The sequence below is a fragment of the Panicum virgatum genome, chromosome 9N (assembly GCF_016808335.1).
Source record: "Panicum virgatum strain AP13 chromosome 9N, P.virgatum_v5, whole genome shotgun sequence".
NCBI classification, from domain to species: domain Eukaryota; kingdom Viridiplantae; phylum Streptophyta; class Magnoliopsida; order Poales; family Poaceae; genus Panicum; species Panicum virgatum.
In genome coordinates, this window is record NC_053153.1 from 58046765 (window position 1) to 58069255 (window position 22491).

At 49.8% G+C, this 22491-nt stretch overlaps 2 protein-coding genes across 2 annotated transcripts; one reads left to right on the forward strand and one right to left on the reverse strand.

The window, feature by feature from the left end:
• Window positions 1–520: 520 nt before the first annotated feature.
• Window positions 521–5136, forward strand: LOC120692692 (protein argonaute 7-like). Its single transcript, XM_039976067.1, has 3 exons — window positions 521–1290; window positions 2191–3448; window positions 3573–5136. Exons 1-3 carry the CDS (start codon window positions 888–890, stop codon window positions 5017–5019), a joined length of 3108 nt encoding a protein of 1035 aa, XP_039832001.1. The 5' UTR covers window positions 521–887; the 3' UTR covers window positions 5020–5136.
• A 13228-nt stretch (window positions 5137–18364) lies between these two features.
• LOC120692172 (ervatamin-C-like) lies at window positions 18365–19889 on the reverse strand. Its single transcript, XM_039975411.1, has 2 exons — window positions 19385–19889; window positions 18365–19287 (listed from the first exon to the last, which is right to left on the reverse strand). The coding sequence occupies exons 1-2, from the start codon at window positions 19857–19859 to the stop codon at window positions 18707–18709; spliced, it is 1056 nt and encodes a 351-aa protein (XP_039831345.1). The 5' UTR covers window positions 19860–19889; the 3' UTR covers window positions 18365–18706.
• Window positions 19890–22491: the final 2602 nt, after the last annotated feature.

Sequence of the window (22491 nt, forward strand, 5' to 3'; positions counted from 1 at the left end):
GATTCTTTCGCAAAAAATTTTTTGCGTTTCAACTAAGGCCGTGTTTTGTTCCAGCGCAAAAATTTTTTGCGTTGGAATCTTGCTAATTTGAAGTACGAAATGAAGTCTATTTACAAAACATTTTACACAGATGGGTTGTAAATCGCGAGACGAATCTAATGATGCTAATTAATTCATGATTAATCAATAATTAGCGGATGGTTATTGTAGCATCACTGTTGCAAATCATGTATTAAGTAGGCTCATTAGATTCGTCTCGCGATTTACAGTCCATCCATGTAAAGAGTTTTGTAAATAGACTTCATTTAGTATTCTATACATGTGTCGAAACATTCAATATGACGTTTTTTTTGTGTTTACGGGGTTTATGGGGTGGGTCTAAACAGGGCCTGAGAATTTGGGAAGACGGGGCAGCAGGAACGCAGGAAGAAGAAACTTTTAAAGCGGCAGCAAGCAGGGAGGGAAAGAGGAGCATGGATGCACAGCTCAAGCAACAGGCCACAGCCACAGCGGATGCTCGTGCTCCTCTCCTCCTCTTCCCTCGGCTTCTCTCCTGTCCCCCACCTCTGCGTCTGCCACCCCATTAATACCTCCCCCTCTCTCTCTTTTCTCTCTCGTCTCTAGAGGCAGAGGCAGCCATCCCCTTCCGCCCAACTCTTCCCCTCCCCAGCTTCCTCCTTTTTGCCCCCCTACCTTCCAACCATCCAAGAAACCCCCACAAAGCCAGCCCACGCCCCCGCCGCCCCACGCCAAAAGGAACCCAAGAAGCTGCGATCCTGCTGCCCCCGGAAGAAGCTGCGTACCAGTACCGAGTACGAACAAATTGGATTGGGTTGGTGCTTGCTTCTGCTGCCCGGTGGTGGTACGGTGGTGGTGGCAGCTTGGCCATGGAGGGGGAGGCGGTGGCCAAGAACGAGGGGAAGCTGGGAGGCGGCGGCGGCGGAGGAGGGGTTAACAATGGCGGCGGCGGCGGCGCGAACGGGAGGAGGAGGTGGAAGGGCGGCGGCGGCAGGCAGCACCCGATCATCCAGGCCTACCCGGCGCTCCTGCCGCTGCCGATACACGCCTCCCACGCGCGTCGCAACGGCGCCGTCGCGCTGCCGCTGCCGCTGCCCCCGCCCGTGCTGGTCTACCTGCACCAGCCGCCGCCGCCGCTGCTGTTCCCCAAAGCGGCGGCGTGCTACGGGAAGCCCAACGGCGTTCCGCCGCAGAGGGGGCCCGCATGGAGATCGAGGAAGCCGCCGCCGCCGCCGCACGCCGTCACCGCCGCGCTGCTGCCGCTTCCGCACGGTAAAGCGCTCTCCTTTCCTTGGTTGATTACTTCCCTTCCTGGCTACCAGTCTCGACGTGTGTTTTTATATGCTTAATGCCACTCCATGCTACTACTTGTTAGTGCTGTTGCTTTCTTGATCAATGTGTGCTACTGTCTATAGCTCTCATCTTCCCCCCCTTCTGATGGTGATGGTACTTAGATGTTATAAAAAAACATAGTTTTGGTGCCTAATGGCTTGTCATGCCAAGATAACGTGGTACAGTAACTTAAGGTGCAATTCTACTGTACCAGATGGCCAAAGAAGTTCATGAGTCTCTGTCATTTTGTTCCCTGTTGAGGCTTGTGATTTCATGGATTCATGCTTAGGATTTTTTATTTTTTTTCTCTTCCACTTCTTTTTCTGGCCGCAAATTAGGACTGATCAGCTGTTCTTGAGAAAAGGAGGGTACAAGAATGTTTAATATGAGACACAGACAAAGTTCTATTTGTGGTACTGTGGATGACGCCTTTCTTGTTTTGACGGTTAGTCTCCTTTCCCCACCTCAAAACGGGGGCATATGGCTGTCTTTTTGGAGGATTTGTGTTCAACTAATGCGCCAGTCAGTGGTATCCTTTTCTTCTTTTGTCTTTCGGACAATGATGTTCCATAATCTTGGTGTTCGTGCTATATGCTTTCTGCATTACCTCGCTTGTTCTAAAGTGTGATAAATTTCAGGGAAAGCATGTGCCTTCGTTTGACCTTTTGACCTGCAATATTTTTATTTTACGCTGTCGGAATCACTATTGACGAAGCTGTTTAAATTTCTCTCTCTTTACATGGCTTACAGTACCAATTTATTATCAGATACTGAGCTGCTTCAGCACAAAAAGTTCTTGTCTTTCTTTTTACATGGCTTACACTATCAGTTTATTAACAGATAGCGAGCTCCTTCAGCACAAAAAGTGTTTCATTCATGAGCACCGAACATCTGACGTGAAAGCAAATCATGTGAGCACCCGTCAGCATTCATCTATGGACATGCATGGAGTCACCATTGCACCCAGACCTGACGGGGGTGGAGTTAAGGGAAATGTAATTCCTCTCTATGCAAACCATTTCCTTGTGCATTTTGATCCTGGAAAGAAGATTTTTCATTACGATGTTGACATATACCCACACCCTTCGAAAGAAACAGCAAGAATGATCAAGAACAAGCTAGTTGAAGAAAATTCAAGTGTCCTCTCAGGGGCCCTTCCAGCCTTTGATGGCCGCAAGAATCTGTTTAGTCCAATTGAGTTTCTTCAACAGAACAGGCTTGAGTTCTTTGTTAGTCTTCCAGCAGCTGCATCAACACGATTTATAGCAGCTAAAGAGAGTGCCCACATGCTTGACAAGCAGAATCATAAGGTTTTCAGGGTGAACCTTCGGTTGGTTTCAAAGCTAAGTGGTGAGGAGTTGAACAAGTACTTGAAAGAAGAGAAGGATGGTATTCCTCTTCCTCAAGATTACCTTCATGCATTGGATGTCATCCTGCGGGAAGGTGCTATGGAAAATTCTATTCCCATAGGTCGGTCTTTGTATTCAAATTCCATGGGAGAAGCAAAGGAGATTGGTGGTGGGGCTGTTGTATTACGAGGTTTTTTCCAGAGCTTGAGGCCGACAAAGCAAGGTCTTTCCCTCAATGTTGACCTCTCCCTTACAGCATTCCACGAAAACATTGGCATAATTGCATACTTACAGAAGCGCTGTGACTTCATGAAGGACCTTTCACAGATGAAGACTAGGGCTTTGGCAGAAAATGAGAGGAGGGAGATAGAGAAAGCATTGAAGAATATTCGAGTTTTTGTGTGCCACCGTGAAACTGACCAAAGGTACCATGTGCATGGCTTGACTGATGAGACAACAGAGAACCTCAAGTTTCAAGATCGCAGTGGGAAGGATTATACGGTAGTGGATTACTTCATGGAGCACTACAACCATGATATCAAATTCAGGAAGCTTCCCTGCTTGCAAATTGGTAAGAGCAAGCCGTGCTATGTGCCAATGGAGCTTTGCATGGTTTGTGAGGGCCAGAAATTTCTTGGCAAACTCTCAGATGAACAGACCTCCAAGATGCTCAAGATGGGTTGCCAGAGACCCAGTGAAAGAAAGGGAATTATAAAGGGTGTTGTTGAAGGAACATTTGCTGCTAGAAGGTATGATTTTTATTCTAGTCTTCTTTATTTTTGTTGCAGTTGTAAACTTGAAGTTTCTTTGCCTTATTCTAACTAGCTTGGTCGATCATACATATCTGATCATAGCTACATTATTTTCTTTCAGCAATTCATATGCTGATCAATTCAGCCTGAAAGTGTCCAAGGACATGACACAGCTCTCAGGGAGAGTTCTCTTGCCACCAAAACTGAAGCTCGGTAATGGAGGGCGCATCAAGGATATAACACCAGACAGATTTGATCGGCAATGGAATTTGATGGACAGCCATGTTGCTGAGGGTTCCAAGATCAAGAGCTGGGCGTTGATAAGCTTTGGTGGCAGCCCAGAGCATCAATCATTTGTTCCAAAGTTTATCAACCAGCTATCAAGCCGATGCGAGCAACTCGGGATTCTACTCAACAAGAAAACTGTTGTTAGCCCTTTGTTTGAGCGGATTCAACTGCTGAACAATGTTGGCATTTTGGAGAGCAAGCTGAAGAAAATTCAGGAAGCCGCCTTGGGCAATTTACAGTTGCTAATCTGTATCATGGAGCGGAGGCATCGGGGCTACGCTGATTTGAAGCGCATTGCAGAAACATCCATTGGTGTCGTGACACAGTGTTGCCTGTACTCCAACTTAACCAAGCTGAGCTTTCAGTTCTTGGCCAATCTAGCACTGAAGATAAATGCAAAGCTCGGTGGCTGCAATATTGCCCTCTACAACAGCTTGCCCTGCCAAATTCCTAGAATATTTTCGGACAAGGAGCCAGTGATGTTCATGGGTGCTGATGTGACTCACCCACATCCCCTAGATGACTCGAGTCCATCAGTGGTTGCCGTAGTTGCAAGCATGAATTGGCCTTCATCAAATAAGTACATCTCCAGGATGAGGTCGCAGACGCACCGCAAAGAAATCATTGAGCAACTCGATGTGATGGCTGGTGAACTGCTTGAGGAGTTCGTGAAAGAAGTCGGTAAGCTCCCAAGTAGAATCATATTCTTCAGAGACGGTGTGAGTGAGACACAGTTCTACAAGGTACTGACAGAGGAGTTGCAGGCAGTGCGCTTGACATGTTCAAGATACCCAGGCTACAAGCCGTCGATCACGTTCGTCGTTGTTCAGAAAAGGCATCACACGAGGCTCTTCCACAGGGAGAAGAATGGCGTCTCCACACACTACTCTGACCAGAATGTGCCACCGGGGACAGTGGTCGACACCGTGATCACACACCCAAGGGAGTTCGATTTCTACCTGTGCAGCCATTGGGGCACAAAGGGGACGAGCAGGCCGACGCACTACCGAGTTCTGTGGGATGAGAATAACTTCAAGTCCGACGAGATGCAGCAGCTGATACACAATCTTTGCTACACCTTTGCGCGCTGCACCAAGCCTGTCTCTCTCGTCCCACCGGCATACTACGCCCACCTCGCGGCATATAGAGGAAGGCTGTATCTTGAGAGATCGGACTCATCGGACACCAGCCGGACAACTCTGTACAGAGCCACGCCATTGCAGACAGCCCCACTCCCCAAGCTCCGAGATAGTGTCAAGGGGCTCATGTTCTACTGCTGATCTTCTGATTTACCATCGTTATAAATAGTACTTCTCTCATTTTCTTCACCACATATTGCCTGCCTTTTATGTAGCGCCATGTATTATTTCGGAAACATGTAATACCGTTTCTGGATAGGAGGCATGTTTTACTTGGTAGGGCCGGTATGCAAAGCTCTGATGCCTAACTGTTAGGGCTCCCATGGGTGGTGTACTGGTGTTGCTAGGGTGGGGCTTCGCATTTTGTACTGCCTGGATGGTGACACTGGTCCTGGAATTGAAGATACTGTTTGCCGTCGTCTTGCAATTCCTGCCTTCATCATTTTGCAGTGGCAGTAAAGGGGACATTTTGTAGGGGCAGTAAAGAGGACATTCTGGCTCACCGGATGCTGGGTTTACCGTGTATGCACATGGCACATGTTTGAGCCTGGATCTTTTTAATCCTGCACAAGCATTATGCAGTAGCAAGAAAAATTCAGACTTCAAAAAAAAAACAGAGACCTGCTGGTCAAATTCATGGAGGGGAGGGAATAATTTCCCCCTCCTTTCACTTCAGGGCTCAGGCAGAAGAGAATAGAATCAAAACGTCACATGCATGTTGGCATCCTAGGCTGCTGTAGGATAACAAGGTTAAACCAAACGAGGGGGGGCAGGCTGTTTGTCCCGGAAAAGATGTGGTTTTGATGTGCATGACCTGTACTTTCAAGGCAGTGTCGTGTGGGGTAGAGTACTGCTGCTCTCTGCAGGGGGGCAATATCAATTCGCTGCATGTGTGAACCTCCCCACCATTTTTGCTTTCTCGTGCCCCCGAAGGCCCGAAGACAATTGTAGAATACAGCAGCTTGCTGTATTCTCTTCCGTAGAATACGGCGGGGGGGGGGGGGGGGGCATGACCGTTCGTATTCATTTAGTCAATCTTAAATTTGCAGTTTATCTCCCATAGTAGCTCTTGTGGTAACGAGGAGTACATATGCTTTGTAAGTGATCGGTGTTTCAGGGGAAAAAATTATGTTCATGGTAATCTGTACGGTAATTTTGGATTACCAAAACTTTAGCTTACCCATTAGACATTTTTTGGCCATTGGATGTTGATCCAATGTAGATCTGATCATCTGTCGAGTTAGATCGGGGTCGGATCAGGTCACTTCGGGTTAAAAAATATTGGCTCGTGCCCAACTCATGATATGGTCGGGTTGGCCCGCATCGCGTAATTTTCAAGTTGGATTGGATTTTTTTAAGTTTCGGGTCAAATATTTCGGCTCGTATGTGATCCATCACTTGGTCGGGTCGGGTCAGGTTTTTTTTGGACGGGTTGGGTCTATCATGTTGCATCCTTTGTTTCATTCATAGATTTTTTTGAAGATATATTGATATCTTTCTCTATCATACTTTTTTCTTCTTCTTTGGCCAAACACTCTTGGAAATTCAAACAGTGGATTTTTTTTTCTTAAGAGGGGCATTCACAAAATTAAGTGATAGGACTTTGTGCAGAAGGGTCATTTTTAATTATGATTTTCTATAATATTATTCCAAATTTTGATGATGTTATACTCTGTTAGACTTGATTAGACTATCTCTACTATGTTCTGAATTTCTTGTAGCGGGCTTCCTCTGATCATAAATATAAGCCATTGTTAGATTCTAATAGCAAAATTGTTCAAACATTGACCATCAGTACATACAAAATTAACCAATTAGGTAAATCAGAACATAATATTGACATCAATAGATTCATCATAAAAATATTCATAATCTCTTTTTTATCAATACAATTATTCTTAAAAGCTTTACCACAGACCATGCCGCTATTTCAGATGACTTATATTTGTGCCCGTATTACTATCAATCAAACAGAAACCATATTATTTTTAAACTAATTTTGAGTCAAGTGTACTGATAAAATTTCCAAATATTCAATATTATTGGATCTGCATGGTAATTGTACGGAAATATAAGAGGCTAAAATACTATTTATTAGTGCAATAAATAAATAAATAATGCTGAATGCAGAGGGAAGAACAATGCAAACTCAACACGATGTACTTTTCCTGATCTGAGGCATTAGATAGTCGCCGTTCTCCTCAATTCCTCTTGAGCCCTTGCAAGGGCAAGTTTATGGTTGGGTATAACTTTGTGATTACTCTTAGGGTCTCATCACACATAGAAGAAACCCCCAATGAGCCTTATATGGACTACTTTTAGTCGTCTCCATTGTCATTAGTACTGAAAGCATTTTTGCTGGCACTTTAATTATTTTTTGTGTTCTGGCCATCGTTATTACCGACTGTTAAGTACAAATGCCACATATTTGTGCTAGCGGTCGTCATAAGCAACCGCCAGCACAAGTCGATTTGTACTAGCGGTTAGCTTAAGTGACCGCCAGCACAAATATGAGGCATTATGTTGGCGTTCGGTTACTCGACCACCATCACAAATCATTTTTTTCTTAATAAAAATTCAAATAACTATTTTATATGAAGTCGGATGACGACAAATTTTATATGAAAGTTATAGAGCTTGATTAGATAAAAAAAACTGTGTAGTTGACAATCTTTTCGTTCAAGACCATTTACTAGACCAAATATTCATTACTATTTAAATTAAGTTTAAACCTTATATTAATGTTATATACAACCTAAGATGAAAATAAACTTTATATTCAAGTTATAAAGTTCGATGACATCTAAAGTTTTGTAATTGACAAAATTTTTAGTTTAGTATCATTTACTATGCCAAATGTTCGTTACAATTTCTGAAATTGTAAAATTAAAATTTTCAATTTTTTTAACAATCTTGGACAAACTGTATGCCAAAATTGTTGTGCTCAACGAGATCTAAAACTTTGTAGTTGATAATATTTTAATTTCAGATTGTTAGTATGTCGAACACACAATATAAGATTCAGGAAAGATAGATGTAATGCGTGGATAATATGGTAAGAAAAAACATGTGAAGTGAGAGGTCTCGGGTTCGAACCACGTACATTGCATGTGCTTGAAAAAATATGGTACTCTCGTTAAATAATGGATGGTTGGGTGTAGATGCCTACTAAAATATAAAATATTTTAAATTTTTATTTTATATTTTAAAATTATTAAAATTAATTTGCGCTGGTGGGTGCTTAAAATGACCGTTAGTACAAATGCATTTGCGCTGGCGGTCGGACACCCGCCAGCACACATGTTGATTTGTGCTGACACAAGATTGCTGGCGGGTGTTAAAATGGCCAGCACAAATTTGGATTGATCGTTGGTACAAATCTTTCCCCTGTAGTATTGTGTTTTGCACCTTCTTCCTTACTTGGGTACGCCGTGCATGGCACTCACACACGTATGGCCTTTGGCTACTCCACAAACTCCGTCGGTTAGAACTTGCAAGTTAATTTTTATTATGGGCCGTTTAATCATCGATACATTACTTAAAAAAATCAGCGAATCATTAGCTCCGGTTCCTACACCCGAGAATAAAGAGCATGTGTAAGGCAAAAAAAAAATACTCAGCCCCCGAAATCTCTCTATCACTTCCTTGCCAGCCCACCTATATACTGCACATGTCACTCTAGTGTGGTTGCTTTTGTTTGATTTAACCCGTAGAGAACCCTTTAGTCCCCGTTGATAATACTAGTACCAACTGGGACTAATTGGTGACCCTTTAGTTCGGATTGGTATTATCAACCGCGACTAAAAAGTCTGCAATTGAAAATATAATACATGTGAAATTGACACGATCTGCAAGACAAAACTTTGATCAATAAGTTCTATGAGAACATAGCATTTCCGAGAGAGATAATTAAATATTTTGAAATTACTTTATGTGGAGTACGTGGATGATGAAGTGGTGGTGTATATATATGTGTGCGCTTAATTAGCTGGGCAGCCCAACCCGGTGTGTCGTGATAACCATATATATACTCCTCCGTATCAAAATAGACGACACCGTTGACTTTTGATTACAAGTTTGACACTCGTCTTATTAAAACATGAATCATGATTAAAATACTTTAGATAATGAAGTGAGTCATACATAAGTTTTTGAAAATTATTAAATTTTTGAATAAGGCAAACAGTCAAACTTAAGATCAAAAGTTAACGGTCTTATCTATTTTGGTACGGAGGAAATATATATGAATCCGGTTTTAGCTGAGATACGAGTTTCTTGCAAAATTAGCGCGCATCACATTTTTTCACTCGCCTTCGTTCGGAAACAAAATTACACGCTTCCGTTGACACTGCTCTTGTGGATTAATAAAGTATGGGCAGCAGCTAGCGTTGACATGTGAGGCTCACCTGCGCACGTACTGCACCAGTGCACCCTTACCCTGAGTTTACGGAAGAAGTAGGCACAGGTCGGTTCAGATCGCAGAATACTCCATATGCATGCAGCACATGCATCGCCTGATCGCCGGGTGGCCAAAACGTGAAGCTCAGAGTAGCGGTGGACTCGCACGCCTGGTACGACTTACGAGTAGACTGGGCTTCAGAGCTCTCTGGCTCCAAAACCGGTTCCTGCTGGAGCCCTTTCAAACAGTATTTTTAGCAACAGCTTCAATTTTAGAGCACCTTGGAGCTCTTGAAATCGCATTCACTGGAGTGGATTGGGCGAGGCGGAGCTAGGAAATGGTGGCTCCGTTCGGCTCCGTGCGGCTGCTCCTCGCCCTTTCCCAGCCTTGCCCATGAGTGGCGGCCGCAGGGGCTCGATTCGATGGTGGTCCAGGCGGACAGCGGATAGCGGGAGCTTGAGGCGGCCGGCCACGGCGACAGGCTCCAGCGACAGCGGAGGGGAAAGTGGTGGTGTCGGCGGCCGGGAGCTGCAAGGCGGCGTCCATGAGGAGGAGGTGGTCGCAGGGCACGGCCTGCAAGGCCGGGAGGAGGTGACCTGCCGGCGGCCGCGGGCAGGGGCCGTGGGGAGGAGGTGGTCGACCGGTGGGGCGCGGGCAAGGGCTGCAAGGGAGCGGGCCCGAGACGGCGCTGGGGCACAAGCGCCTCCTTGCCCCCCCCCCCCCCGGGCGCGCAGGAGTTACGTGCGATGTGTGGTGGCGCGACGGACGGCTACGACTGCAGCGGTGGCGGGGGCACTGTGAGGAGGGGCGACGAGGGCGGCGCCTCGGGGATCTGGTGGTAGAGAGATGGGGCCGAGGAGGCCGGTGGCGTAGCGGAGGAGGAGGAAGAAGTGACGGGAGGGAGATAAGGAGGAAAGAGAAACAAAGAAACAAAAATAAAAAAATGGGAATGGAAACATAGGAAAGAAAGGGTATTATGAACATTTTATCTTTTCTATGTATTTTAAACAATCTGGAGGAGTTGTTTTGCCAAACAGTTTCCAAAACGACTCCAACCAATAGAGAAGCCGCTCCAGCAGGGGAGCCGGAGCTGGAGCCCTGCCAAACAAGCCATGTATGGTGCGTTTGGGAGGGTTCAATGGAGCTGGAGCTAGAGTAGCGGAGTTGGCTTTTTATTTTTGGCTCATGCTCCACCTCCTCACTTGCAAAGTTGTTCCCGCGTCTTTGACGGCTTTAGGTTGTCTGCACCGGGTGCGATACCCCATCCTTTTGTATGCATTAAGTGGAAAAATGTTCGCACCAGCATCCACTACGACATCTACTACACAAGCGGACGTCCTCCATTCCGCTATTCACAGCGTACTCCAGGGCGCCATGTGGCCCCACCAACTACCGCTTCCTTGCGTCTGCCCACGGAACTCACTGGAGACAGGAGGGACGCAGCTCCCCGAAGAGAGGGGTAGGCCGCCGTCGGCCATGGGGCCACAGCGGAGCGTGGCCGGGAGGAGCAGCGGGGCGGCTCGGCAGGGCACGACCGGGCGAAGCGAGGCGTGGCGCGCGATCGCCTTGAAGGAGGAGGAGGGGCGAGCGGCGGAGCTAGTCGCGGGGAAGAGGGGCGAGGCTGCTGTGAGGGAGGAGAGCCGCCCGTCAATTCGGAGAAGAAGAGGAGCAGACGGGAGGAGCAGAGGGCGGCGGAGGAGGAGGAGCAGAGGATGGCGACTGTCAAGAGAAGAGGGCGACACAGCAGGGAGGATGGCCGATGCGGGAAGGATGGCCACCGAGGAGGACGAGGGCATCACTCCTCCACCATTGCCTCCACCGCCACCGTTGCTCCTGTGCTCACCGGCCCTTCGACCTCCGCCCCATGCCCGCTTGCAAGCAGCTCCAGCTCCGACCTCGCGCCGCCCAGGAGCTCCGCCTCGCGTGCGCCCCGTTGTGCCCACACCTCCACCTGCGGGCGTGCCTCCGCCTCCGCCACCCTCGCGCTACCCCGCAGCTCCGCCTCGCGCCGCCTCCACTGGCGCCTGCGCACCTCCGCCGCCCCTCTGCTCTGCTCGCTTCGCGTCGCAGCTTCACCTTGCGGCGACACCGGTGGAGAGGCGCGGGGATGAAGGGCGGCAAGCGAGTGATGGCAGCAGAGGGAGAGAGGGGAGGGGAGGGGGGACGAGCAGATGGAGGGAGGGGCCAGAGAGGTAAAAAACTTAACACGTGGATCCTACTTGCAGCAGTTAGTATAGAGAGATATAGAGTATGGATGTGTATGAGAGAATTAAATATAGAAGAGAGAATGTCAATAATTAGGATCCAATATTTCTTTATAAGAACGACGAGTCCGAAGACCGTCTAGCTGCCGATGAAGCCGGAGTCCCTCCTCCGAAAAGGCCTGTACTACTCCATGCGCGTGCCTTGCCTGCACTGCAACACCTGTACCACCGCGCCTGCATTACCTGCATGCGCGTGCCTTGCCTCCTGCGCTGCAATCAACTGGAGTAACTCCAAAGTTTACGGTGCACAGAAGGAAATTTACTGCGTCTCCTGTTTCTGGTGCACCACTTGCGATCAGTGCCGCAGTCTGTGAGGTCTGAAGAACTTCCTTGTCCATCGTGTTGTTCACAGCAAAGGGTGCGGTTCGGAGCGCTTCGCTCCATCCCTTGGGGACGGGACCCGCCGCTCCTACTGTTCCAAAAAAGATTCGTGGATTGATGGTGTCACCTCACCTGTTTTATACTCCGGGTTGCTTGGTCCGCTTCGATGCATTTCTCAAACTGATCGAGGAACTGGGCGAATATATTCACAAACGGGCCGGTCGACTACTCGAACCCCCTCCCTGCAGGCCGAACTTGATTGTTTCCAGCCGGGGGGAAACTAAAAAAATCCTGCTGGTGCCTGGTGGCATGCATGCGGACGCAGGATCTATCTCACCAGGCTAGGGTAAGGGTAGATGACAATAATCGACATAGGCTCCTTTTGGAACATAGGTTAGTTCCCACCCCATAAACGCAAAAAAGTGTAAAGGAATCTTACTAATTTAAAGTACTAAATAAAGTCTATTTATAAAACTTTTTATGTGGTTGGGCTGTAAATCGCGAGACGAATCTAATGAGCCTACTTAATCCATGATTTGAAACAATGATACTACAGTAACCATCCACTAATTATTGATTAATCATGGATTAATTAGTATCATTAGATTCATCTCGCGATTTACAACCCATCTGTGCAAAAAGTTTTGTAAATAGACTTCATTTAGTACTTCAAATTGGCAAGATTCCCACGCAAATTTTTTTTGCAAAAACATGTAAAACGAACTAAACAGGACCATAGTTCAAGAGTAAATTTTGAGGGCTAATAGTTTTAAATTGATAGGTTAAGGATCAACCCACTTCGGATTCGTAGGCTAATGTCCACTCTCTTTCTCATTCCCACACCTGGTGTACGTGCAGACTTATTTTTTTTATGAGGCTCACGTAAATTAGCCCATTAGAGCAGGGCTAATAGAGACGCTCGCTCGCTGGCGTCTCAGGCTCCAGCTCATAGCGGTCGTCTCGCGCAGGGATGGCAGCCAATAACAGTTGCTATATCTCCTCTCCGCTGGCTTAAGCAGGCACGTCGGAAGGTGCTTGCTCGTTTCTTTCTCTCTCTTGGTTTCTCACTCCGCCATTTTGGATTCCGCCTGCTCGTCGCCTGTCCATCAGCATACTTGCTCTTATCACCCCTTTTTGGAGGGACTAAGGAATTTAGGGGCTAATTCACTTTAGTCCAAAATTAACCTACTTGTTTGGATTCATGAGAGCTAATTTAGAACTAAAAGTTATAGGGTATAAAAATTATCCCGTGCATTCAATCAAGCCTGCGCATCATCACTTTTTAATCATATCCATTCTCAAAGATGATGAGGGAAGTTTAAATGCGTGCGCATTGCACTGAACAGCTGTGTGTGGTTGGCATGCATGACATTAAAGGTTGGCCTTGCTGCCCTGCTGGTGACTTGATCTGCCTGCAAGACATGCACTACCGTGTACATACATGCAGTCCAGTCGATCCACGCCCTACAAGGGTTTAAGATTACCAATGCTGGATCGGGTCATTAGCACGCAACCGCTGCCGGAGCATGTGATTTTATGTGATCCAGCAGCAAAGCAAGCTGCACGCTTCATCAGCCTGCAGCCTGGCTGACATATGTATGCATGCTTCGTCCTGCCGCGCGGCCTGCTGGCTCATCAATCGGGGCCCCGTGGCTGGTCTTCAACTTCAAGGCTAGCTAGCTAGAACGTTCGTATTAGACTGACTTCAACAATCACAGGCAAACGCATATATGCCTCACGCTCGCTACTGTGCGTATTCGCTTCCTCCTCCAATAGACGGAGCAACGCAGGAGGCAAAATGCTTACTGAGGAGAGAGGGGATGCAAAATTGCATCGCCTCTCTCCTCAATTGCATCGCCCGCCGCTGCTCCCATGCGCACGCGCCGCCGCCGCTCCCATGCGCGCGCGCCGCCGCCGCTTCGCCTCGCCGGTGACGCTCTGGCCGGTGAGGATGGAGAGAAGGGAGCCAAGGAGGAGAGGGAGGCTCGTTGCTGCCGCTGCTCCGCTGCGCACGTCAACCTCCGCGCCCGCGCAGAGCTCCGCCGCCACCCCGCTGCCCGTGCCGGCCTCCGCCTCCACCGCTCCGCCCCGCAACGCGCAGGCCGCCCCTGCTCTGGCACGGGAAGGGAGGAGCGCTCGCCGGGCCCGCTTGCGGCCGCCGCTCGCTAGGCCACGCGCAGGTCGAGGCCGGCGGAGGAGCGGAGTGGAGCTCCGCGGCGCGGGCCAGCCCCGCCGCAGCCGGCGGGCGCGAGCTGGAGCTCCCCTGCTCCACCGCGCGCACCTCTGGCTCCGCCGCGCAGCTCGCGCTCGGCCCCCGCGCCCGTCGAGGATGGAGAGGAGGGGGCGAGGCGTCACCGGCCATCCGCGCCGCTTGGCTACCCGCGCCGCCCGCCGTGGCCATCCGCGCCGCCCGCCGTGGGCCCGCCGAGCTCGAGGCCGCGCGCAGGCCGAGCTCGAGGCTGGAGGGAGGGAGGCCGTGGGCAGAGCTCGGCCCGCGCTCCTTGCGCCCGCCGCCAGTGGAGTATGTACGCGCACGCCGCCATGGAGAGAGAAGGGGAGGACGCTGCGCCGCAGCCGCGGATAGTCAGGGAGGTGGAGGTGGCGGCGGATCGTCGCGGCGGCGATGGGCGCGCTCCGCGAGGCCACGCGGGAGAGCGCGGAGCGGCGGCGAGCGCTGTGCACGCCGCGCCTCCTCGGCACGCTGCGGCGGGTGCTGCTGCTCCGGTGAGGGCCGGGGCCAGAGGTGGCGGCGGAAGAGGAGGGGAATGGGCAGCGCTGGCCGGAGATGGTGGGAGGGCGCGGCTCCGGCCGGAGATGAAGGGGAGGGGGCGGCGCGGACCGGAGGAGAGCGAGGACGGACGGGAGAGGCAGTTCGCTATTGGAGACGATGTTTTTTTGCCTCCCCGAGCCGGTCACTGTGCGCAATGCATATCAACCGATGCCTATCCCGTTTTGCAATAGCTTATTGGAGTCAGTCTTACACGTCCAATAATGCAATGCCAATAATGGCCGATTCCATCTGCCGTTTCTTTTTGTGGTTTGGAGCACGTTGTGTGACCTATGCACAAACAGGACACCCATCCCCGCAGCAGGTATCGCGTCCATGACCAGGCCATCGATCTTCGTATCTTGTGGTGCCCGTGCAGCTAGCTCTCGTGCCTACTATAACCTATAGCTGGTGGCACTGTACGCACTTGGCATGGTCTCTCCAATACAAGTCTCCATGGCCAATGGCTTCGCCACTCATCATCCTAAAGATATCTGCACTCGTCATACTCTAAATCCATCATCTAAACAGAATATTCCATCCTGATCATCCATATTCTCTACTCTATACTCCCCACGCCGGCGCGCCGTCCTCCCTCCTCGCCCCTCCACGTTCCACCTCCTCCCTCGAGCTCCCGCGGAGGCCATGGCGCGGCGGGCGAGCTCCGCCGGCGCGTTCTCCTCCCTCCTCGCCCCTCCTCCGCGGAGGCCATGGCGCGGAGGGCTGTGCACGCGGGGGGTGACGCGGAGTCGGAGCCGGTGCCGCGACATGCAAGGGATGCGGAGGCGGAGCTGGGGCCGCGAGGTGCAAGGCGGAGCCGGGACCGGCGAGCTCGGCTCCGGTGCGCGGCCGCCGGTGGCGCGGCGCCCCTCCTCCCTCCTCCTGCCTCGCGGCTGGCGAGTGCCGCATCCCCTTCTCCCTTCCCTGCGCAGCCCCTGCTCCCTTCCCCTCCCCCAGATCCCAGCGGACGCGAGGTGCGCGGCGGCGGCAGCGGGCCGGAGCGGGGCCGTCCGCGGCATCGAGCGGTGGCGGCGCGCGTCCGCGGCGGCGAGCGATGGCGGCGCGCGTCCTCGGCCGCCATGGTCTACGCGCCCTCCCTCCTTTCTCCCTCTGGCGCCCCTCCTCGCCGCCCCTCCACCGGCAGCGGGGCGGGGAGGTGCGGCAGGTCGGGCGGGTGCGGCAATACGACGGCGGAGCAGGGGCAGCTGGCGGGGCGCGGAGCTCGCCCGGCCAGCCGGCGCGAGGCGAGGCGCGGGGCGAGCGGTAGCGGCAGAGATGGAGGAGGGGCAGCGCGGTGGAGCAGGGGCAGCGCGGTGGAGCCCGGCAGCGGAGCTGGGGTTGACCGGTGACGGGGACGCTGGACGACGGTTCCTCCTCCATTTCCGAGCTGGGTAGGGCGATAGCGTTCCGGTCCGTACAACCCTGAATATGGCGAAGCGGCGGCCCTACGCTTCTTTGGCGCTTGCTGGAGGATGTGGTATGCTATCGCGTCCTGGAGGATGTGGTCGCGGACGCGATAGCGTACCCAGTGCAGTGCAGAGAGCCTAGAGCTTTCTCTCCATCCAACCATCATGCCGTCCAGCCATCCGTCTGCTACAGATTAAGTGCATGTCCAACAACCTCCATCTCGCCTGCGTGCATTCCAAAAGGAAGCCTGCAAATTGCAAAAGCCACCGGCCGGTGTGTCAATATCTTCTGCGCTCGGACAGCCGGACAGGCCGCACAGTCGCACGTTGCTTGGGTACACTACAGTGTGCTGCAGGGCGCCAGGGCGCGTTCTGGAGCAGGAGAGAGAGGGGACGGGCGAGGGAGACAGAAAGGAGTTGAGATGAGGGTGCCAGTGCCAGGCAGCGAAGCAGCAACTGCGTGCACGAGAGACGACGAGCAGCTGTACTACATGTTGGCGTGGGGGCATCGCCCAGCTGCTGCCTGCGCCACTCTGCCGCATTGAGTTGTCACAGCGGCCGCGACAGGGCCCCCCTCCTTGCTGGGAAGATGAGGAGGATACTCGGCAGATGGCGAGGGCCCCCTCCCCTCTGGATCGGGTCTGGATCTTCCGTGGCGTGCCCAGCTGCGGCCAATGTGCGCTAGATTGGCTCGTACAATTTGAGCGGCCCATGCTTTATGTGGCAATTAAGAGGATGAAATACTTTCTTTGTTTCAAATTATTAGTTATTTTAGTTTTTCTATATTTATAAATTTTGTTATGCATCAAGACATAACGTATATCTAGACACATAGCAAAAAAATTATATACCTAGGAAAACTAAAATTAGGGGTGGAGCTAGATAAACTAGAGGGGGTGTGACGCTTCATAGTATATGCGTGATAGAGAAGCAAATATGCTAAAAAATTATATCTGGAAAGGGATTATGGAATTTTTGTGGGTGCAGCCGCGCCCATAAATTTCTACCTGGCTCCGCTCATGACTAAAACGACTAATTTGGAATGAAGCGGGGAGAGGGGGTAAAGGTGGCAGGCAACCTAGAGGATCCGAAGGAGCCGCGCAGAGCAACGATTCTTGGCTCCTCCTCCATTGGCTGTGTTTAGATATTGAAAATTAGCACTGTTTCGAACTGAAAAGCATTGTAACACTTTTTATTTATTTGTGATAAATATTATTCTACCATAGGGTAACTAGGCTCAAAAAATTCGTCTCGAAATGTACATCTAAACTGTGAAATTAATTATTTTGTTTACCTATATTTCATACTCCATGCATGCGTCTTTTGATACATTTAATGATTCGATGTGATGGGAATTTTAGAATTTCAAGTCAAATTCTGAGGATCTAAACACAGCCATTGTTCCACTCTAGGTAGCTGAAATTCTGGGGCTCCACCGCCGCGGAGCTGTGGAGCTCACCCCATTTGAGAGGGCTCGAGCTATAGCTGGTTTTGGAGCCACTTGTGAGCCCTACCGAAGGGGCTCTAACCAGGCTCATGGCTTGTTCAATTTATGTTGTGCTTTGAGTCCCAACCAATATTGGATAGGGGGAATCTCTAGCATATGGACATAGCCACATATAGGTGTTCATATTTACACCTAAAAAACGTATGTCGAAGTCAATGAAAACTTATGGTTAAAATTATGTTAGCATAGTTCCTAGTATAGAAATATTGTCAAAAATATTACCTACAAACATCTACGAAAGGTTGGTTGAGGTACAACATGATATCGTGCATTTGTATTGAGCAACGGTACAAAGTACAAAGTGCAAACTGCATTGAGTGCGAAGATTCTCCCACTTTGGACACTGTGGATCGATTTACCATGTTTGCCGATAAGTGAAAAATACTACTGTATAATAACAACAAAAGCCTGACCGACAGATCCAAAACAACAAAAAACTGAAGATGGTGTGAAATGAAGGCCCAGTATATATAATCTTTAGGGAAATTCTGGGCCTAGAAAAAGGCCTGAAAACCCCAAGCCTCCTGCGGCTAGGGCTAAACAGAGGCCCGGTTGAAAAGCCGACAGGCCTAAAACTAAATTTCTTTTGTGCGAAGGTCTCCAATTAGCACCAAATTAAAGCAAGAAGGTACATAAAAAAGAAGAATATGATGTTGTAGTTGGTCATGTTGTTGTTTCAGTTGACATCGTAAGAGAGGAAGGGTGACCTATTAGGACTTCTTCTTCTAAAATTAATGGCTCCAAAAGCAACCGAGATATGCTGCAAGTAATATAAAGAGATGATAATATGATGATGATGATGATTATACCGAAAATGCGACAATATAATGAGATCGGGTAGCTAGTACATTATCATTAATTCAACAGCATCAAGGCCCATCAAATTACATTAATATATATAGTGGTAATTTGGCTCTTGACTGGCCTTGGTTTTACATCACTATGCATTACTTTTGCAATGGTAGTATCATAGTATGGTGGTAGTGGTGGTGGTAGTAGTAGTAGACTAGTAGTAGTAGTATCAATACGTAGTTTTCTTGTGTACTTCACAGCGTATAAACGTGACATATATAGGCGGCAGATCGAGCTATACGTACGTCTAGCCATACCCATACAATACGTATCCGAGCGAGCTTAATAATTAGCAGCTTGATTATAGGCTTATTAGACGACCGGGTAGGCGAGGTCGAGCGCGATGCCGCAGAGTCCCGAGCGCGTCATGTCTCGGCGCATCCGCAGGTAGCCGCGCTCGCCCCAGCTCTGCCCCCACGAGTTCTTGACGAGCCAGTACTTGAGCCCCGTGTTGGCGTCGGCGCCGTAGCCGACGACGGTGATGGCGTGGTTCATCCTCGTCCCGCACTGCCCGGAGAAGACGCCGCCGTTGTAGAACTGCAGGCTGCCGCCCATCTCGATGGCCGCCGCCACGGGCTGCTTCGCCACGGCCTGCTGCAGGTTGCCCTCGCCGGCCGGCACCTTCACGTAGTCGGAGATCCGGGCGGCGTACTGGGCGGCCTTGTTGCGGTTGCAGGCGTACCGCCGCGCCTGGTACGGGTAGCTGGCCGAGGTGGTGAGGCCGCCGTTCTCGATCACCCACCGGTAGCCGTTCACGAAGTAGCCCAGGTTGCAGCCGCCGTCGTAGGGGTCGCAGTCGATCAGCTCCTGCTCCGACAGGGACACCAGCTTCCCGGTCCTGATCTTGGTGATGCTCTCGATCGTCGCCGCCGTCACGAACGCCCAGCAGCTAGCTGCATGCGGCCGGTCAAAACCAAATCTGATTAATTAATTAAAGAAACAATTATATATAAGAAACAATGATAATGTTAATTATATATATCCACGCACAGCACGAGGGGCCCTGGTTTTTGATCGGCGTCACAGCGCCCTGGGCCCTCCAGTCGACGCTCGTCGGACCGTCGCCGGCGGAGAAGGAGACGTTGGCGGCCTGCTTCCTGCCGGCGTCGCCGCTCCCCGTCGGCATCCCCTTCATGGTGTAGAGGTCCAGGAACTCCTGCTCCGTGAGGTCGGCGAACTGGTTCTCGCCGAGCGTGTACGTGAGGTTGCCCGCCCGGTTGGTGGCCTCGATGTGCTCGATGTTCCGGCGGTACACCTGGAACCGCCTCTGCCGCTCCTCCGCCGTCGGGTACGAGCGGTTGTACTCGGCCTGCCACCGCAGGAACAGCCCCATCATCAGCCTGTCGTCCCCGCCGGCGGCGGCCGCCGCCGCATCACCGGCAGCAGCGGCGGCCGACATGATGATGAGCCCGCACGCGAAAAGGATCAGCGCCAACCACGACGCCGATCCGGAGGACGAAGCCATGCTGCTCGCCGATCGCGTTCTGATCGTACGAGATGTCTCGTTAATTGGCTTGTGCCTGCTTAGACATGCAGATTGACTTGTGTTTATATACTGCGCTATGTGCCTTGGCGAAGCCTGATCATGTGGCTGCAAGGCCAGCTGGAGCATTCAGGGAGCGAAACGGCCTGTCTTTAGCCATTGTCGAGCCAAGTGGAGATCTATGGCTAGATCTCGCGGCCATTGGGAGGGGACGAGCATGCAGAACGCGCCTGCTGGTTGTGGCAGTAGGAATGGTAACGAGCTACATTTTTTCCCTCGGCAGTGTTGTAGTGCTAAATACGTGCTCTTGCACAGGAATGAGCTCGTGGATTGTGGTTAGGTTTACTTGCCGTGCACACTAATCCACTCTCTTATGGTTTGCTTTGTCTAGACATCAGCTATATTTGCTTTTTTTTTAATTTCGTTTTCATATATATATATATATATATATATATATATATATATATATATATATATATATATAGAAAAATTGCAGGACATACCACACTGCACTGCAGTAATATTAAAGGTCTATTTGGAACCCAGGAAAACAAAACATGGGAACGAGAGAAAATGCAGGAATAGGAAAGGAGATGGGAAAACAAATTAAGTATTGGAGAAACGCGGGAATTTTGTAGAAATGGGCTTATGGAACACGGGAATAGAAAAAGTACAGGAAGTTCTACATGTGGATATTTAATCTCATTTGTTTAAACTACTACCTCCATCCTGGAATATATATAGGGCGCCCTGGGTTTTTTTAGATAGATTATAGAGGTAGAGAAAAGACGCATGTACCCTCACTAGACCTAATCATTCGTCGGGTCAGGTCACTTCGGGTTTCGGGTCAAATGTTGGCCCACGCCCGACCCATGACATGGTCAGGTCAGGTTGGGTTCGGGTTGGCTCGCATTTTTGTGTGTAATTTTCGAGTTAGATCAGGTTTTTTTAAGTTTTGGATCAAATATTTCGGCCCATGCCTGACCCGTCACTTGGTCGGTTCGGGTCGGGTCGTGTTTTTTTTTTGAGCGGGTTGACTCGGGTTTATCAGGTCGGATGGCTCGTGATCAGGTCTAATTAATTTTCAGCCAGCTCTTCAGCTGCTCGCACCAAAACTATGGAGATTAGCATGCCTTTTTTACTCCCCTGAAAGGAGATGGGAAAGGAGAAAATTTAGGAATAGGAAAGGAGATGGGAAAACAAAGGATTGGAGAAACGAGGAAATTTTGTAGAAATTGGCTTTTGGAACACGGGAATGGGCTTTTTTACATGTGGACATTTAATCTCATTTGTTTAGACTAATTGTGTACTTTGCTTCTCACTTCTAAACAACTGACACATGGTCCCGTATGACTGCTTGGCCCAACTAATTAATGCAGTGGCGGACCCAAGTAGCGAATGGAGCCTGGGTCAAGTCTAATACAATTCTCTTCCTATCTCTAACCGAAGAGGATTACAACTGTGGTAAATTGATTTGAACGCTAGATGTTAGAATTGTTTCCAGACTATGATGATTTGATCTCTATTGTTTCAATCAAACACATACTTACAATAGAACGATGTACAGACTTTTGGCATGGCAATTTTAGTAGTTGTTAGAACTGATTCTAGCCTCTTACAGGTTTGGCGATGGAGCCCGAGCTAGTGCCCAGGGTCGCTGGAGCCTGGGTCCGCCCATGAACTAATGAGTTTTGATTTGAGCTTTAAAATTGAGGCATGGCTAGTGCAATGCATATGCATGTATGAAAAACAAATGTTGCCTTGATTCTCTATTTTCTTCTGCCTTCGGTATGATGTGAAATTTCCACGGTGCTTAAGCAGGAGTTTGCTCCTCTCCAACCACTTGAAATTTTCCTTTGGCTTCTAGTAGATGTTTTATTTCCTCCAAGACGTACAGGTAGTGGAAACTTTCCAGAGGAAAGTATTTGCTCAATCCTTTGTTCCAAACAACATGAACAATGCTTAAATGGAGGATATACCTGATTCATTTACTTTTCCTTTGGAGTTCCTGCAATCCAAAGGCCAAGATTTCTTTAAATACTACTTGAGAGTATCATTTTTTAAGCCAAGTATCATTTTTTATTGAGTGGAAGAAACCGTACAATTTGAAAACTGATGTATGCTGGTCCAGTTCAAACCAGCATTGGTCCAATTTGAACTCGTCCAGTGGGTCCAATTTCCGGAGACAATTTTGTGCCAGCTAAGAGCTCATGGGTCAAATTTTGAGATCTCTCGGTCCATATGACCCACTACAAACAAAGGCTTATAGGGGGTGTTTGGAAGACCTCTGCTCCACTTCATGAAAAAATACCCAAACACTTTAACTAGCTCCATTCCATTCCACTCCACCAAAAATTGGTTCCACTCCATCTTTTTTTGGAGCTCCTCAAGAGGTGCTCCACTAATTCTTGGAGCTAGTAGAGTTGGGTAAAATTACCCACCGCTGCCACTGGTTACACGAAAAACATTTCAATCTTGTTCTGTTCTCGGTCAACACGCGCGGTCAATTGAGCTCCCGTCGACACACCTGCAGTACCAGTGTACCACCCGAGCTCGTGGCCACTCCGGCCGCCGCCAGCCGGGGCACCGCCGCCGTCGCTGCCCGCCGGGGCCC

What these genes read in the sequence shown, in the direction of transcription:
- LOC120692692 (XM_039976067.1), top strand. Translation starts at nt 888, where the DNA reads ATGGAGGGGGAGGCGGTGGCCAAGAACGAGGGGAAGCTGGGAGGCGGC. An exon ending in GCTGCTGCCGCTTCCGCACG is followed by an intron (nt 1,291 to 2,190) that starts GTAAAGCGCTCT and finishes GTTTATTAACAG; the next exon opens with ATAGCGAGCTCCTTCAGCAC. An exon ending in GGAACATTTGCTGCTAGAAG is followed by an intron (nt 3,449 to 3,572) that starts GTATGATTTTTA and finishes ATTTTCTTTCAG; the next exon opens with CAATTCATATGCTGATCAAT.
- LOC120692172 (XM_039975411.1), bottom strand. Translation starts at nt 19,859, where the DNA reads ATGGCTTCGTCCTCCGGATCGGCGTCGTGGTTGGCGCTGATCCTTTTC. An exon ending in AAACCAGGGCCCCTCGTGCT is followed by an intron (nt 19,288 to 19,384) that starts GTGCGTGGATAT and finishes GGCCGCATGCAG; the next exon opens with CTAGCTGCTGGGCGTTCGTG.